The following is a 13,128-nucleotide window of genomic DNA, read 5'->3' as shown; positions in this document are numbered from 1 at the left end:
TTAATTATTAAAATAAAAATATATAATACATATATATTATCTTATTGCCAGTCGAAAAAGAAATTAAAAGAAAATCTTAAATATATATGCACACCCCACTTGTTGGATGCTAAAGAGATTGGTGAGTGCACACCCCACTTGTTGGCTGCTAAAGAGATCGGTGAGTGTGAATCCAGTACACCTTATCTAAAGACTAAAGGACAACATGTTATTTTATCAATTTGTCATCAAATTAATTAATTATAAATTATAAAAAATATGTAAAATATTAAAATATTAAAGAGATGGAAAAAGTTAAACATAATTATATGACAATAAATTTTACTTTAAAAATTAGTATTGTGGCAAATTATATCACGTATCAGTGTCTATTTTACATTGTGGGTCCTAATCCGAAATATTTGTCAAATTACGTGTGTGCATGTAATATATTATGTACCTTCAGTAAATAAATTGTGTGTCTATAAAGTCATAGACACATAATATGTTAATTATAAACACATAATATGTTAACAATATATTATGTGTCTGCAATTAACAGATTATGTACTTTCAATTTATTTACGGAAACATAATCAGTTAACTGTAGACACATATAGGAAAAATTGTAATTTATGCCTCTCTCAAATTTGCTAATTGAGAATTATTAGTGGTGTAAATGTTGTCCCTCAATTTTCAAAACGTGACATATATTGCCCTCCCCTAATAGGATGACGGAGAAACATTGTTGTCGGCGGAAAGAGAACAAACTAAAAAGGAAAAATGGAGGAAAAAAACATGGTCTTTGAACAAGGAAAACGATGGGTAACCACATTTACACAACTAATAATTTTGGAGAGAGCCAATATATGTCACGTTTTGAAAATTAAGGTGAAACATTTATAATACTAATAATTCAGGTGTGACATTGATAATTGACATATTTGTGAGGGGTATAAATTATAATTTTCCCTAACATATATAATTGTTTGACCATATTCCACAATGTAAAGTGAACTCTAGTCCATGATAAAAGTAGTAGGTATTGCAACAAGCGGATAGTTATGCTGTGCATCCGTATGCACCATGCATGGTGCATACGGATGCAAAAACGACGTCGTTTTATTAAAAACGCGCGTCTCTCCTTAAAAAAAAATTCAGGTTCGATTCCCAACAACAACATTATTCATTCTAGAATTTTAGTTCATAGATTATGGAATTTTAGATCATTGATTCTGGAATTATAGTTCATCGATTCTGGAATTGTAGTTCATTGATTCTGAAATTTTAGTTTATAGATTCTGGAATTTTAGTTCATTCATTCTGGAATTTTTAGTTCATAGATTAGATTATGAAAATATAGTTCATCGATTATGAAATTATAGTTCATCGATTATGGAATTATAGTTCATCGAATTCATATGTTGTTGCTGGGAATCGAACCTGAATTTTTTTTTAAGAGGAGACGCGCGTTTTTAATAAAACGACGTCGTTTTTGCATCCGTATGCACCATGCATGGTGCATACGGATGCACAACATAATTTGCCGCAACAAGCATTAATTGTTATATAGTGAACCATGATCTACACAACAATGTGTGAAGCATGGTCATCAAATGAAAATGTAGTAGAATGAAAATGATATTTTAGTGTTGCTATAATGAAATTAATGTTTGTGAAAAATGAAATTAAAATATAATTAGAATGAATATGATATTTTAGTGTTGCTATAATGAAATTAGTGTTTGTGAAAATGAAATTAAAATATAGAACAACATCATCTAATGAAATTAAAATATAATTAGAATGATACTTACTTTATAGTTTTATGCGCTGTATTACATACTCTATATAAAGTCAGGCCAATTGCCCATGTTTCCTAGCTACTACTAGATTCAAGTAAGGCCAGGCTTAAACTGGAGATAATGGAGAGAGTTCCAACCAAGATAGCTGTCTTCCTAGCTCTTTTCATGGCTGCATCTTGTTAGTTCAATTCTATCTCTCTCTTCCTCTATATCATATTGATATCAATATTAATTAATAAAAATGATGTGTTTTAATTTATTATGTATGTGTTGCAGTGTTGCCGTCAAGTCTGACGGCACAAATAACCGTAGGACCAAACAAGAAGCAGTTGTTCATGACTGGGCAGCTTTGCAAGTCTCACCATGACTGTAAAGCTAACACCGTTTACTCTACCAATTTCTGCATCAACAAAATCTCTGGATCTCAAGTCGGTCATTGTGCTGGAGTTGGTCCCACTTTGGGTGGTATGTAATTCTTTAGCTTCAACTTTTCAAATTGGGTTAGAGTTACAGAGACTAGTTAGGATCAAACGCTTATTAATTCGTTAAAAAATATAACTTACAGCTAAAGACGTAAAGAGATAGGATACTGATTCTTCATGGGTTTTGGTGCAATAACCACCTTCCACCACCATGCTAGTTGCTCTAATATCAGTTGTTATTATAGTTGCTCTAATATCAGTTGTTATTATAATTTTAAGACGGGTTTAATTAACTGGTTCAATAGATCATATTTAAAAGAAAAGACTAAGATTTGAAATTCGACACTGACAAGGTGAGGATTAATTATATTTAAAATAAGTATATATCTTGTGTGCACGAGCAATTAGCCCTGTTTACTGAGTCACTGAGAATATGATAATATAATATAATATGGTGTACTTGATTTTTGGTAGGTATGGCATCGACAACAGAGGACAAGAAAACAAAACCGAAAGGTGGGTGTGGGAAATGTAAAACCGACGCCGATTGCAGAGGCTGTCCAGCAGCAGCCGCTTGCGAGAAAATAATTTTACCCGGCATATGTGCGTGATCTACTGCAATGCTATTTCAATTCCCCAGTGATAAAGACTAATCATATGTACTCTTAAGAGTTCCTATGTATGATATGATTATCTCCAAATAAATCATTTCATTTCTCCTAAAAATATAATTAAATCATGAATAAATATCCAAAATAGTCCCTCGACTATAACATAATTCACAAATTGATCCTCAACTATTGATTGAATCTAATTAAGTCCTCAACTATTCAAAATTTACCTAATTAGGTCCTCCGTAAATTTCTCCATCTAGAGCCTGTCAACGTTGAGGTCAAAACTGTAATTTAATCAGCTCAACGTTCAAAACCACCCCGCTACCTCGCTGCTCTCCCACTCCACCTCTTTCGCCGCCTCTGCCACGTCGCCCACCTCTTTCTTAGAATCAATGACCGAAATGTGTAGATGGCCAAGAGAATTTCCCTAAATGTGTCTTGACTTTTTTTTGACAGAAATATGTAAAACTCAGTTACCACTTGCGTTTTTGGAGTTGTCCCGGGTGTTTTTTTTTCATTATTTACGTAAAACGCAATGGCGAGTTGCGTTTTTCGTATTGTATACGTTAAACGCATCTACCAAATGCGTTTTTATGTGACGTATGAAATACGTTAAAACGCATTTGGGAGATGGGTTTTACCTATAATCCTATAAAATACGTAAAACGCAACTCCGAAATGCGGACTATTTACCGGCGCTAGTCCGCCGGAATTATGTGAAAAACGCAAGAATCAATTGCGTTTTTCGAATTAAACGTAAACAGTAAGTTGCGTAGTACTAATGATTTCTTACGTTTCCAGCGAATGACTTGAGATTCGTATCTGAAGATCCACCTTCCCTGTTAGCTTCCACATGGCCAAATCTCTCCATTTCTTTGCATTTCTTCTGAGTTCCTCCCCTTTGTCTCTGCCGTCCATCACCGTCTCAATGCACCGCTTTATTTCCTCGCTCCCAACGACGCCGTCTTCGCCCTGCGTCACCCGCACGCCGGTCTCCCACACGTCTTGAATCAGCTTGGCGTTAGTCCCTTGGTCGGTCCAGTGAGGGAACGCCACCGCCGGCGTGCCGGAGCATATGCTTTCGAGAGTCGAGTTCCATCCGCAGTGCGTGATGAAGCAACCCAGAGAGGGGTGTTTCAGGACTTCGATTTGGGAACACCATGGAACTATTAATCCTTGCTTTTCCAACTCCTCCATGCAGCTCAATATCTCTTCCTCTTCTTCTTCTTCGTTTTCTGGTTTGCCTCTTATCACCCACAGGAATGGGCGTTTAATCTCTAGCAGCCCTTTCTCGATCTCTTCCTTTTGGGTTTTGGAAGGGTTGAGGAGGCTTCCGAATGAAATGTAGACCACGGAAGATTCCGGCTGCGAGCTCAGCCAGTTGTTGATGTAGCCGTCGTCCTTTGATTTCTTGAAAAGATCGCCGCCGAAGGCGGTGTCGGAGGGGTCTTTTTCGTCCAGGAAAGCGGAGGGAATTAATGGCCCAACTCCCAACAAATTGTAGCTACTTATGGATTTCAGTCCCTCCGCCTCCAAAGCGTCGAAAGTGTTATCCAGCACAGTTGGGTTAGTTTGAAGATCTAGTTTCTCTATCTCCTCTTTGAAGGTGGGCATGGCAAAACTGTAATCTCCACCGGAGCCGGAGGGGAGTAGAAACGACGGGAGATCGCCGCTGAACAGGGGAGGAAGCCCAGGTAGTTGGACGGGGCAGTTTGGGTCGCTAGCAGTGTTCTTGAAGGCATCCTCGTACCCCTGGAAGTAGTAATAGTAAATATCCAAAACAGCCGCCAGTTGAATCCAGAGCAAGGCGGAAGGGAGGTTGACATCACGCGCAACCTCGGAAACCCATGGGAGCAGAATAGTATGAACCACGGCCGTGATGGGGCGGCCTTGAGCTGCGTTACCGGAAACGATGCCTTTCAGCGACGAGGAGCCGCGGGTTCTGATCTCCGACATGTAGTGCGCGACATTATGGTGATTTTTTTTTGAATCCCTCATCGTAGCCGTCGGAGAAAGCGGTGAAGTTCAAGCCATCTGGAACGCCGCCGCCGTTGGCCTTGGACATGATGCGGTGCGCGTAGACGGAGGTGGCGAAGGTGACCACTATCCCCAAGCAGACGAGGCGCTTCGCAAACTGGAGAGATGGGTTGATTCGTAAAATGTAAAAGTAAGTTGCGTTTTTAACTATACCGTATTCCCTACAAAACGCATTTAGGTAATGCGTTTTACGTATAAGTATACGTAAAACGCAACTACCACTTGCGTTTTACAAAAATACAGGGAAAAAAAAAAATAAGCCGGGACACAACAAAAAACGCAACTCCCAAAGGAGTTTTGCATATTATTGTCAAAAAAAAAAACCGCGACACATTTTGAGAAATTTCGACTATTGACCACACATTTTGGTCATTGATCCTCTATCTTAACCTCTACGTCCGCCACTTCTCTTATCTTCTTCCCCATTCCCTGCACCATCCCAGGAAAAAGCACAAATTTTCTTTCAATTAATATTTGTTGATTTGCTACCTGTTTTTCTAGACGTAGTCCATCTTTTGCTTTTTCAGCAACCTGAACTGCAGCGAAGCGAGCTCGAATTCGAACCTGGGTTCAAATTCAAGTGGGTTGTAATCGAGCTCGAGTTTATTCCCTTTGCTGATTCCTTTCCGCTCCTGAAAAGCGTTCTTGTTGCACCAATCAAGCTCGGCGTCTTTAGATAGCCAGAACGACTTCGGCAGCGCTTCCCTTCCGGCATCATCGTCGGTACCATCTTCCTTGTCTACCGCATTATCTTCCACCAATGTTTCGCATGCGATTTTGAGAAAACTTACTGTTGCCTACAAGCCTTTCAAGCTTGACTCGTCTCCAATATCTACACATATATTGTTGTCCTAAGCTTGTGTCTCTTCAACAAAACATGGAAAAACTTATGATTTTTGTCAATAAGCCAGGGGTGCCCAGAACTGCAAAAGCGAAATGATCAAGAAAATGGGGAGCACTAGTGTGACATTACTCGCATCCCAATCTGATAAGGTCCCTTTTTCTCTTTCTTCAATGCTTTGAAATGCATTATTTAAACTTCAGGTGCTTGTATTGTGATTTGTGAACCTTTCATTTCTGTTGTTAAATCGAATTTCACTGTGAAGATAGTCATTCATTTTAAACAAGTTTCTGAAGACCAATTTTGATAGTCTGTACTCTGTAGTTTGGAACTGTATCTAGTATCTACAATGGTGGATGTGGAGGTGGAGGTTAATATGGAGGTGGGCGACATGGCGGAGGCGGCGAAGGAGGTGGAGTTGAAGAGCAGTGATGTGGTGGGACGTCAAATAATAGTACGACGACGTATTTGATCTTAATTTTAGGGATAGTTTACTATATAACCAAGCAGCTTATAAAATTACATTTTTAACCTCCAAGTTGACAGGCTTTAGACGAAAGAGTTGACAGAGGACTTAATTGGGTGAATTTTAAATAGTTAAGGGACTTAATTGGGTTCAATTAATAGTCAAGGATCAATTTGTGAATTATACTATAGTCGAGAGACTATTTTGGGTATTTACTTTTAAATCATTGACAGGAATGTTAATTTGTCTCATCTTTTTACATTAAAGAAAAATTCAAATATAAAATAAATGGATATAAAATATTAAAAAGCATGCCCAACCGTGGTTTTAAGTAGGGCTGTTAACAAATGGAATATAAACGAACGAAAGTTGTTCATGTTCGTGTTCGTTTGTTAAGATTTTTAAAAATTATGTTCGTGTTCGTTTGTTAAGAATTTTGAGACGTTCGTGTTCGTATTCGTTTGTTAAGGTTTTTGAAAATCATGCTCGTGTTCGTTTATTAAGCGTTCATTAGTGTTTGTTAACGTTCGTGAACACGTTCACGAACGTGTTCGTTAACAAACGCGTTCACGAACATGTTGGTTTACGTTCATGAGCACGTTCGTGAACCTTTAATAACCAAACACCTGCACATGTTCATGATCACAATTCGTTCGTGAACAAGAAATAATCTACATTCATGTTCGCAAACATTATTAAACGAACACTAAACGAGCTTGTTCACGAACATTATTAAGCGAACACAAACGAGTTTGTTCACGAACATTATTAAACAAACACAAACGAACTTGTTCACGAACATTATTAAACGAACACAAACGAGCTTGTTCACGAACATTATTAACGAACACAAACGAGCTTGTTCACGATCTCTTAGCAAACGAGCATACAACTGTCCAAGTTCTGTTCGTTTATTAACCGAGGTCTAATTTTTGTTTGTTAATAGTTCATTTACCTTAACAAATGAACATAAACGAACGCTTACCGAACACGAACACGAGTAGTTTGCCGAAAGCTCTGTTCGCTAACACCTCTAGTTTTAAGGAGTTTTTTTTTTACTCGCATGAGTAGTTCAATTGATCACAGAAGTAAAATTTATTACAAGAGACCAAAAATCAAGTTTTATCCGTGTCAGAGCGGGAGCAACCTCTTAAATGAGGAACTCTTTGTCTAAAAGTCTAGTTTATGTTGACCAATTAAGTCACTATAGTTTATCCTCCACCTATTGTCAGGTCGAGGTGTGGGGGCACTTGGGTGGAGGATTCAACCTTTTGTCACAAGGAATTTTGTTTTGCTTTGATAGTGGAGAGATGGTTAACATGAAAGAGAAAGTGTTCCATAACATGTGATAATTAATGATTAGTTATCTTCATCTTATGGTTCTAATAAATGTCAATATTAAAATTGGGTGTTTTCATTAAAAAAAAATTAAAATTTTGTGAAAAAAAGTAAAAATTGAGAGTAAAAATATTATTTTTCAAGGAGGAAAAAGAAAAAAGAAGAAAAATAATGTGTAGGAAGAAGATTTTTTGTTGGCCCAGCAAAGAAAGAAAAAGAGAAGTCAAATTTGGGCACCACACCAATTGCGCCCAGTAGGGCATGTAAAATCCAATCATATTATTGTGTGGACCATGGTCTACATAAGTTGTGTGGACCATGGTCCTCACAAGTTGTGTGGATTATATTTTGTCTACTGTAAAATAATGTACATTCAGTACAAAATAATGTATGTTTAGTACAAAAATAATATACATTATATTTAAGGAATGTACATTATTTTTGTTCTAAGTGTACATTATATGGTATAATGTACATTCAATACAAAAATAATTGATGGTTTTATTGGGACCGGGTCCACCATAAACCGAGTATAGAAATATAGAACGGAGGGAAGGCAAAGAATAGCTTTATTACACAGGGCGCTAGGCCCAAAATAGTATGTACAAGCCCGAGGTACAGGCCTAGAATGGCAGCCTAAATGCAAAGAACGCGGCCCAATGAATGGAATAGGGCCCAAAATAATAACTAAACAAGCTAAGGTAACTAATAAATGAAATAAAACTAAATATGTTACCGATAAGACTCGAACCTTGGTGTGCTAGCAGGGGCTTGAAGACTCAGACCAATGGACCGGGAGGGGTTTGGTGAGCCAAGGGATGCCTTTAAAAGGGAGGGAAGGGTGCCTATTTATACTGTTGAAGGATTCACGGATGGTTGCCAAATGGACGACATCTGGCAGCCTTCATTCTGGACCACACACGTGTCCCCCCACTATCTTGCTTCCAGCGCACTCCCATGCATAATTGGAGCTTCCTACCCTTTACTATACAAGATCTTGATTGGCTTGGTGGTTTGGGATGTGTGTTATTGTGCTTAAGGTTGTGGGTTCGATACCCCTTGGTAATAATTCTAATAAAAATAATATTTTACTTCAAGCTTCCTTCTTTCCTTAGCCCGATAGAATTTCATTATTCTTGTTGGGCCAACACATCACTTATAAAGATGAGCACCCCATTTGGGCGGTTGGGCCGAATTTCCTAATAAAATGGCCCCCTTCCGGGGTCCCATATCGCCAGCACCCCATTTGGGCGGTTGGGCCGACTTTCCCAATAAAATGGCCCCCCTCCGGGGTCCCATATCGCCATCACAAGTCCCCCACTTTCTTTAGGCATCTAGATGCCTGAAGAAAGTATAATTCAATACCACCACCTCCTCTCTTTTCCAAACTCAACTTCTAGTTCCAAATTTTCCTGATATTTGTCGTTCCCCCCACCATCGTATGCTGCTGCCACACGCCACACTGCTACGCGCCACGCCATTACCGCGTGCCTCTGCTGCACACCGCTACGCACACCGCACGTCGCATGACGTGCTTCATCACCTAGTGTCGAGAGATCAAGGTGACTCTTCCATTGTCGTGCTTCTTGTACTGGACATCTTCCTCGCTACTTAGTACTCGGCTTCATTTGAATTTTCACTGGATGTCTTTGCTGCTTCACATTGTTCTCTCTTGATGCTTTGTTCTACGCTGTTGATTTCTCTATGCTGTACATGTTCTTTTTTTTTTTTTTTTTTTTTTTTTTTTTTTTTTTTTTTTTTTTTTTTTTTTTTTTTTAATACTTTAGCTTCACCCCCTTTGGAGGGAGAGATTACATTTCGCTTGGTGGGCTGAGCGCCCTCTGGAACTTGTATACTGTATGCCACAAAAATGCCCGCGGACTGCCTACCCTGCCATGCAAGTTCGCGCATGTGAGTTGCCCTGCCATGCAAGTTCGCGCATGTGAGTTGCGATAACCCACATACCCCAACCACCAAAATGCACGCGGATTGCCTACCCTGCCATGCAAGTCCGCGCATGTGGGTTGCGATAACCCACATGCCCAAACCACCAAAATGCATGCGGACTGCCTACCCTGCCATGCAAGTCCGCACATGTGGGTTGCGATAACCCACATGCCCCAGCCACCAAAATGCATGCGGACTGCCTACTCGGCCATACAAGTCCGCGCATGTGGGTTGCGATAACCCACATGCCCCAGCCACCAAACTGCACGCGGGCTGCCTGGTCCGGCAAGTCCACGCATTTGGGTTGCAATAACCCACACGCCCCAGCCTCCAAAATGCATGCGGACTGCCTAGCCCGGTAAGTCCGCGTATGTGGGTTGCGATAACCCACATGCCCTAGGCACCAAAATGCACGCGGACTGCCTACCCTGCTATGCAAGTCCGCACATGTGGGTTGCGATAATCCACATGCCCCAGCCACCAATTGTACACGGACTGCCTACCGCGCCTTGCGAGTCCGGTAGTCGATCATCCGAATGGCTGTAGGACCAGCATGCAAAGCACATAAGAGCACATAGTTGAGGTGGCCGTAGGCCAAGCATGAATAGCACATAGGAGCACATAGTTGAGGTGGCCGTAGGCCAAGCATGCATAGCGCATAGGAGCACATAGTTTAGGAAAATAAACATAATATTTACTGAACTAAGTGTAAAAGTGTACTCAATAGGTTAGCGTCACAATGTGCTAAGTGTGTTACCTCGTAAGGTAGCCCATCTTGCGAATCAGCCATTTGGGCATTACCTCAGAATCTTGCTCAGATAATGGAGACTACAAACACGGGCTAATCTTAGCGATCCCCACAGACGGCGCAAATGATGGTTTTATTGAGACCGGGTCCACCATAAACCGGGTATAGAAATATAGAACGTAGGGAAGGCAAAGAATAGCTTTATTACACAGGGCGCTAGGCCCAAAATAGTATGTACAAGCCCGAGGTACAGGCCTAGAATGGCAGCCCAAATGCAAAGAACGCGACCCAATGAATGGAATAGGGCCCAAAATAATAACTAAACAAGCTAAGGTAACTAATAAATGAAATAAAACTAAATATGTTACCGATAAAACTCGAACTTTGGTGTGCTAGCAGGGGCTTGAAGACTCAGACCAATGGACCGGGAGGGGTTTGGTGAGCCAAGGGATGCCTTTAAAAGGGAGGGAAGGGTGCCTATTTATACTGTTGAAGGATTCACGGATGGTTGCCAAATGGACGACATCTGGCAGCCTTCATTCTGGACCACACACGTGTCCCCCCACTATCTTGCTTCCAGCGCACTCCCATGCATAATTGGAGCTTCCTACCCTTTACTATACAAGATCTTGATTGGCTTGGTGGTTTGGGACGTGTGTTATTGTGCTTGAGGTTGTGGGTTCGATACCCCTTGGTAACAATTCTAAGCTAATAATATTTTACTTCAAGCTTCCTTCTTTCCTTAGCCCGATAGAATTTCATTATTCTTGTTGGGCCAACACATCACTTATAAAAATGGGCACCCCATTTGGGCGGTTGGGCCAAATTTCCTAATAAAATGGCCCCCCTCCGGGGTCCCATATCGCCAGCACCCCATTTGGGCGGTTACCCGTTTCAATCCTACTCCTAGTATGAGACAAACTCATATTCCTAATTCATATATGAGACAGACAAACTCATATTCCTAATCCATATATGAGACAAACTCAACAATCAGACACTCCAAAAGTAACATTTTAAAACCTATTCAAAGACCCAATCTTCATACTTGCCTTCAAACGAAACCCACCAAGTCTAGAACAACCAATCAAGCTCAAAGAATCATGTTTGACACCAAGCAATGGTTGAAGAATATAATTTTCTTTGGCACAATCATACTCGTGACCTTGTACATACCATTTTCCTCTAGTTATAACCTTATTAGGTGTAAGTAGGAATTTTTCACAAAATATTTTTGATAGCTTTATCAATCATCAAGGACTAAGCCCGTCTTATGGCAATAGGCTTTCATCAACACCCATGCTTTGATTATATATATGATTAATTTGTATAAAATTAATTAATTTACAAACTCCAATGCTGCTAAACTCAATTTACTTCCATCTTCATCATCCCCATCTTCAACCCCTACCCAAGCCGATAATAATCTTTCACTCTTATTTTTTTTGCCAATCAGCCTCTCTCAAATGAGAAGTTATTGGTTCAAATCCTAGTGAAAGTAATTTTTGTAAATACTAAAGTCAAATGTAGAAATAGGCAAAACCTTTTTTCTATGAGGTTTGGAGCAGGAACAAACAATTGTGCTAAGAGCAAGGTACTCATTCCTGAGAAAGAGCACGGTGCTCATCTCTGAGAAAGAGCAAGGTGCTCATTCTTGAGAAAGAGCACCTTGCTCATCCTTGAGAAGGAGCAAGAGGAATTTGCAGGAGTGAATTTGCTATAAATAGGCAATTCCTCTTCATCCAATATCATCTCATTCCATCAGGAATCCTCTCATTAGCATAGCAAAAATAGAGAGTTATATTTGTAATTTTGTAATATCCTTTTGCCAATACAGAAAATTTTTCTTCAAATTGTCTTATTGTGTGTCTGATTTAGGGTCCGTTTGGAAAGCAGGAAAATGACTTCTGGAAAATGTTTTCTGGAAAATGAGTCATTTTCCGGAAAACATTTTCCTTTCCAGTGTTTGGTGGCATTCTGGAAAACTGTTTTTGTGTGTTTGGTTCATTTTCTGGAAAATGAGTAGAATTATATAATTAATCATTTTAATTATTTTATTTAGAATATTACTACATGTATAATAATATATAATAATATAATAATAATTTTAAATATAATAAAAAATAACTAATAATATATCAAAAATATTATGGTGGTGGTGGTGTAGTGGTAGTGGTGTTATTTGTTATATAATAATAATAATAATAATAATAATAATAATAATAATAATAATAATAATAATAATAATAATAATAATAATAATAATAACTGGTGGTGGTATGACGGTGGTGGCAGTGGTGGTGGTGTGGTGGCGGTAGTTGCGGTGGTATGGTGGTGGTGGTGGCGGCGGTGGTATGGTTGTGGTGGTGGCGGCGGTGGTGTGATGGTGGTGGTGTGGCGGTGGTTGCGGTGGTATGGTGGTGGTGGCGGCGACGGTGGTTGCTGTGATGGTAGTGGTGGTGGTGGTGGCGGCGACGGTGGTTGCGGTGGTATGGTGGTGGTGCCCGTGGTGGTGGCGTCGGCGGTGGTGGTGGTAGTATGGTGTTGGTGATGGTAGTGGTTGCGGTGGTATGGTGGTGGTGGTGGTGGTGGTATGGTGTTGATGGTGTCGGTGGTGGTAGTGGTTGCGGTGGTATGGTGGTGGTGGTAGTGGTTGCGGTGGTATGGTGGTGGTGGCAGCGGCGGTGGTTACGGTGGTATGGTCGTGGTGGTGGCGGCGGTCGTGGTGGTGTGATGGTGGTGGTGTGGCGGTGGTTGCGGTGGTATGGTGGTGGTGGTGGTAGCGACGGTGGTTGCGGTGGCGGTGGTGGTGTGATGGTGGTGGTGGTGGCGGCGACGGTGGTTGCGGTGGTATGGTGGTGGTGGTGGTGGCGGCGACGACGGTGGTGGTGGTGGTGGTGGTGGTATGGTGTTGATGGTGTTGGACTGTTG

At 40.5% G+C, this 13,128-nt stretch overlaps 1 protein-coding gene and 1 pseudogene across 1 annotated transcript; one reads left to right on the top strand and one right to left on the bottom strand.

Annotated features, from left to right (window-relative positions):
• Positions 1-1,248: 1,248 nt before the first annotated feature.
• On the bottom strand, positions 1,249-5,887 carry LOC109151218 (annotated as a pseudogene).
• On the top strand, positions 1,829-2,934 carry LOC109151348. Its single transcript, XM_019299322.1, has 3 exons — positions 1,829-1,962; positions 2,061-2,249; positions 2,681-2,934. The coding sequence occupies exons 1-3, from the start codon at positions 1,905-1,907 to the stop codon at positions 2,815-2,817; spliced, it is 384 nt and encodes a 127-aa protein (XP_019154867.1). The 5' UTR covers positions 1,829-1,904; the 3' UTR covers positions 2,818-2,934.
• Positions 5,888-13,128: the final 7,241 nt, after the last annotated feature.

Source organism: Ipomoea nil, unplaced genomic scaffold (genome assembly GCF_001879475.1).
Source record: "Ipomoea nil cultivar Tokyo-kokei standard unplaced genomic scaffold, Asagao_1.1 scaffold2283, whole genome shotgun sequence".
In the NCBI taxonomy this organism is placed as follows: Eukaryota; Viridiplantae; Streptophyta; class Magnoliopsida; order Solanales; family Convolvulaceae; genus Ipomoea; species Ipomoea nil.
This window is presented reverse-complemented; position numbering and strand designations above follow the sequence as displayed.

Coding starts and splice junctions, on each gene's coding strand:
- LOC109151348 (XM_019299322.1), top strand. CDS start 1,905: ATGGAGAGAGTTCCAACCAAGATAGCTGTCTTCCTAGCTCTTTTCATG. Junction 1,963..2,060: donor TCTTTTCATGGCTGCATCTT/GTTAGTTCAATT, acceptor TATGTGTTGCAG/TGTTGCCGTCAAGTCTGACG. Junction 2,250..2,680: donor AGTTGGTCCCACTTTGGGTG/GTATGTAATTCT, acceptor GATTTTTGGTAG/GTATGGCATCGACAACAGAG.